Source organism: Trichechus manatus, unplaced genomic scaffold (assembly GCF_000243295.1).
Source record: "Trichechus manatus latirostris isolate Lorelei unplaced genomic scaffold, TriManLat1.0 scaffold00118, whole genome shotgun sequence".
Classification (NCBI taxonomy): domain Eukaryota; kingdom Metazoa; phylum Chordata; class Mammalia; order Sirenia; family Trichechidae; genus Trichechus; species Trichechus manatus.
Window position 1 is genome coordinate 274,077 of NW_004444054.1, and position 5,339 is coordinate 279,415.

A 5,339-nucleotide genomic window follows, 5' to 3' on the forward strand; every position below is an offset into this window, starting at 1 on the left:
GGTGGTTTGAACCCATCAGTGGCTCCACAGGAGAAAAGACCTGGTGATCTACTTCTGTAAAGATTACAGTCTAGGAAACTCTCTGTCACATGGGGTTGCTATGGGTCAGAATCGACGATCGCACCAACAATAACTGGCTCCAAAGATGAAGAGCAAACTCTCTTGGAGGAATACTCCAGAGAAGCTGTTCTTAACCTAGCTTGGAAGGCAGTCCCAGAGCCTTTTAGGAATCTGAGGAAAGAATGGCCCTTCTCAACAGAAATGCACACACACACACACAAGCATGCACAAACTAAACACACACACCATTTAACTGGGTTCATGAACTTCAGTTAACTATTGCCCGAAATATCCCATGTAAATAATTCACTAACAAACATTTCTATAGTAGAAATTTTATTTCCATTCATAAAATATATCACTAAATAGCTGAAAAAGTTACATATTGTTTTAAAACATAGATTTAGAAAATCATATTAGCTTCTTAGCAAAATGCTTTTGTTTTATATATTTACAAGAATATACTCGACTTCTGGTACACAATATTCACGCAGCCAGCCAGAGAAGACCTTTGGGTGGAGGTGCTCAAGGAAGGTGATGATCAGCTCTTCCTGCCTTGTGCCAAGGATGGTTTGGTTTTACAAAAGTCCCTTTGAAAACAAGAGTAAATACAGACAGCTCCTAGAGAAAAGTCCAGCAAAGCAGCAGTTGATAATAGATTTTTTCTTAGTGATGAACTTAACCTCGTTCTGGTAATCTACAGCCTCTTTAAGGTAGGCGGGGAATGAAGTTCTTAAGACTAATTTGTTTTTCTCTATGAATCTTCAGCCTGAGCCTGTGGAGAGGGTGCCCCTGAATTCATTTCTTGGCTGCAAGGTCGCCTGTTTTGGTAGATGGAAGGACGTTCCAAGATACGGCCATCCATGTTCTGATACATCTGAATAGGAGAAAGAGACAGAATACTGGTTACTATCTGCTCAAGACTTCAGCACCATGCGTCTCTATTGCAAATCATATAAAATAAAATAACTCCTACTTTTATCAGGCATAGGTCTTAGAGGGTAGTCTACATATTAACTGACGAAGCAATTTGGGCCCTTTTATTCATGGAGAAATCAAGCCATAGTAAAATATTTTATTTCCTTCTTGTTTCTACTCTGAGACTCAAATGTCATTCTAGAAACCCAAAAGCAATGCAGAGAAACCATAAGAGACAGACCACAAAAAGAGATCTGTTCACTATGCAACTAATACAGGGGACTGGATCATGAAGTTTTGCTTGGGAGTTCAGTAGCTTTAAATTGTTTTTTCCAAGTGAAAATAGCTTTACTTTTCCCTTCTGATGATAAAGATAATACTTGTTCATACAGATAGTATTAAGCAATAAAGGCATAAAGAAAAAAGCTAAAATCACCAGAAATAACCACCATTATAAGGTATCTTGCCAGGCACACACAATTTTGCATCCGGAGGTTCAGGCTCTGTATTGTTCTGTTTTTGCTGTTAGCTGCCATTGAGTCGGCCCCTGACTTATGGCGATCTTACAATGGAATTGGACCGTTGTGATCAATAGGGTTTTCATGGGCTGATTTTCAGAAGGAGATTGCCAAGCCTTTCTTTCTAATCTATCTTAGTCTGGAAGCTCTGCTGAAATCTCTTTAGCGTCAAAGCAACACACGTCTCCACCGACAAATGGGTGGTGGCTGCACATGAGGAGCATTGGCCAGGAATCTAACCCAGGTCCCCTACACGGAAGGCGAGAATTCTGCCTCTGAACCACCACTGCCCCGTATATGGTTCTAGAGCCTTATTTTTAAATTACCAATGTACTGTTACTACATTGTTCATATGTTACATATTTTCACTATTCGCTAAAGATGGCTACATGTCATCTTTTCAATGGCAGCCTAGGGTTCCACAGTACTGATGGACCATAATTAACCTTTTGGTGGGTTGGTTGTATAATACAAACTGAAATGTGTACACTTGACCTACTCTGCCCTTGGGGTAAATGAAGGATATGGAAGTGCTGGATCAAAGGGAATATACATTTGAATTGTGATACACTCTGCCAGACAGCCAGAGAGGCTGTACTTATTTCTACTCCTACCAACGGTTCCTAGGAGCACGGTTTTCTCCAGACTCCGACCAACAGTGGTATTAACAGCCTTTTACATCTCTGCCCCTTTGATAAGCAACACGTTTGGCCCCTTACCTGTGTATGTTCTATTATAAGCAAAGCTGTTATTTCCTATATTTAATGGCTCTTTGTATTTCATTGTCAATAGCCTGTTTCTCTCCTTTGCTTTCTTATATTAGGCTATACATGTTTTTTTTTTAATTGATTTATATGAGTTCTTTGTATTTTAGGGATCCTGCATTCTTTATTTATATTCTACAGACTCCCTCCCTCCCTCCAGCTTTGCTTCTATTTATTTCCTTTATTTTTGTTAGTTTTTTTTTGATAGTTATAGTGTTAACTGACTGGACTGTCTCCTGATGTTAATTTTTCTCCCTAGAAAATGGAAAAAATATATCCTTATGAACCCAGTGCTGCACAGTAACAGCTTGCTCATACCCTTAAGGACAAACTATAACTCTTAATACCTGTTTTTTGTCTTTCCTGAAGCAGACATAGCATTTGGTTATGACCATAACCATCTTACCAAAACCAAAAAAAACAAACTCGTTGCCGTCAATTCCAACTCATAGCGATCCTATAGGGCAGAATAGAACTGCCCCACAGGGTTTCCTAGGAACGACCAGTGGATTTGAACTGCTGACTGTTTGGTTAGCCGCCCAACTCTTAACCACTATGCCACCAGGGCTCCTTAACCATCTTAGATGCTGTTTAATTAAACATATATTTCACACTAAATTTCTAACCATCTAATAAGCCCTGGTCCCTGGGTGGTGCAAACTGTTAACACGTTCAACTGCTAACTGAAAGATTGGATGTTCAAGTCCACCCAGAGGTGCCTTGAAAGAAAGGCCTGGCAATCTACTTCCAGAAAAGCCAGTCACTGAAAACTCTCTGGAGCACAGTTCTACTCTGACACACATGGGGTTGCCATGAGCAGGAATTGACTTGGTAGTGACCGATACTGCTAATGAACTCTATCACATAAATACTGACAACACTCCGAATATGTATATGTACATACTCCAACATACACACACCAAATTCATTATACAGTATGTGACCTCCAAAACCTCCCTTCTTCCTGTGTTTACAGTTTCATGGAACACACTGTCATTCACCCAGTCACACAATCTGCAAGTTTCACACCCATCTCTAACCCCTCAATCTCTAACCCATAGCCCATCAGTTCCTGGGTCTGGTTCTGCCTCATTGCTCCTGTTAATGGCTTCCTTTCCACTTCTATAAATGAGTTTTCTATGAACTTTTTAATTGCACAAGTAATACATGAATACATTCTCTTATAAAAACTGGAAACCCAAGGATTTCAAATGTATCCATATAAAGAAGTACATAGGATTTTCTTGTAGTTTTTAAAATGATCTCTCTATCCTGAGTTACACTCTCCTTTTCATTCCAGATATTTGTGTTTTCTCTTATTTTCTTAATTATTCCCTTCAGAGTTTGTAGGCTTTAGCAGTATATTTGTATACTCTATTAATATTAATTTATATTAATAAAATACAAATTATTAGTAAACTAGAGAGGACTACGCCATAGTGGTTAACAGCGTAGAGCACAGCCCGACTGCTCTATTCAAATCCCACTTCTGCTCTTACTGCGTTACCTTAGGCAAATTAATTAACCTCTCTGTAAGTCAACTGAGATTGACTCATCTGCAAAACAGGTAATAATAGAACCCACCCATCTATTAAGGAGCCCTGGTTGCACAACAGTTAAGTGCTAGGCTGCTGACTGAAAGGTTGGAGGGATTTGAGTCCACTCAGAGGTGCCTTGGAAGAAAGACCTGGTGAGCTACTTTAGAAAAATCAGCCACTGAAAACCCTATGGAACATAGTTCTACTCTGAAACACAAAGGGTCACCAAAGGAAGTATTGTTGTTGTTGGGTGCCGTTGCATTGATTCTGACTCATAGCAACCCCATGTGACAGAGTAGAACTGTCCCATAGGATTTTCTAGGTTGTGATCTTTATGGGAGCAGACTGCCATGTTTTTCTCCCACGGAGCCACTGGATGGGTTTGAACCGTCAACTTTCCAGTTAACAGCTGAGCGCTTAACCGTTGTGCCACCAGGGCTCCTTATCTTTCCTCTACAGGGAGGGAATCAGAGGGAATAAAACTGAGAGTCTGAGTCACTGGCCCAGGGTTGCTTAGCTACTAGGAGGCACAGGCTGGCTTTGAAACCCAGCGGTCGGATGCTACCTACACCCTGTGTTCACGACCACTGTACCACACTGCTTCTCACGGCCAAGCAGGAGCGGGAGGCCATTGCTGCCTGAAGGAGAAACTCAATGGTTTGTCATCTTAAACTATCTAGTATAACATACCAGACTCTTTCCCTGTGTTCCTCTCCTAGCTTGTGCTTTAGTAAGTCACACTGGCATTTATAGGGATTAAACTTTGGTAAAGGACTTATTATAAGGAGCCCTTGTAGCACAGTGGTTAAGCACTCAGCTGCGAACTGAAAAGTGGGTGGTTTGAACCCACCCAGGTGCTCCATGGGAGAAAGACCTGGCAATCTGCTCCCGTAAAGATTACAGCCAAGAAAACCCTATGGGGCAGTTCTACTCTGTTGCTATGAGTCAAAAATCAACTCTATGGCATGTAACAACAACCACCTGTCTTTCCCATTACAGACATGATGTCCTGCATAATCATAATACAATACGATACATGTCTCATATAGATTTACATATAAAGTGTTACAGGAATTCAGAAGAAGGAAACTTCTAACTAGGGAAGTTGGAGGAGGCTTTGCAGAGGAAAGAATATTTGACCTGGATCTTAAAGATAAAGATTGAAGTATGTTTTTCCATCTTCAAAATCTTCACTTGCTCCCCATTGTCTAAATAATGCCTTAGCGTGTTATTCAATGATCTCTCTGATCTAACCCCATGCTCTTGGGGTTGGGTTATATCTAGAAGTATTAACCTATGTTTTCTCTGTGTAGTCCTCTTCCTCTCTCACTTGTTCTCTGAGGGTCATTTTTCCTTCCCTAGTCCACAAGTAGAGTGTCAGCGAAAGAGAGCAAGACCCTCAACAAGATGGATTGACACAATGGCTGTAATGATGGGCTCAAGCATAGCAACGATTGTGAGGATGGCGCAGGACTGGGCAGTGTTTTGTTCTGTTGTACATAGGGTTGCTAGGAGTCAGAACTAACTCCCCCAAAAAATGT

General features: G+C 40.8%; 1 protein-coding gene across 2 annotated transcripts in view; it reads right to left on the reverse strand.

Moving 5' to 3' along the window:
• Nucleotides 1-303: 303 nt before the first annotated feature.
• The window catches only part of FLT3 (fms related receptor tyrosine kinase 3), a 77,662-nt gene continuing 72,626 nt past the window's right edge, over nt 304-5,339 (reverse strand). Inside the window, exon 23 of one of the 2 annotated variants that reach the window (XM_004384142.2) lies at nt 304-937. In XM_004384142.2, the coding sequence (XP_004384199.1) occupies nt 815-937 (123 nt within the window). In that variant the 3' untranslated portion in view covers nt 304-814. The remainder of the gene's footprint in view (nt 938-5,339) is intronic. The other variant, XM_023738494.1, reaches the window with a different exon arrangement.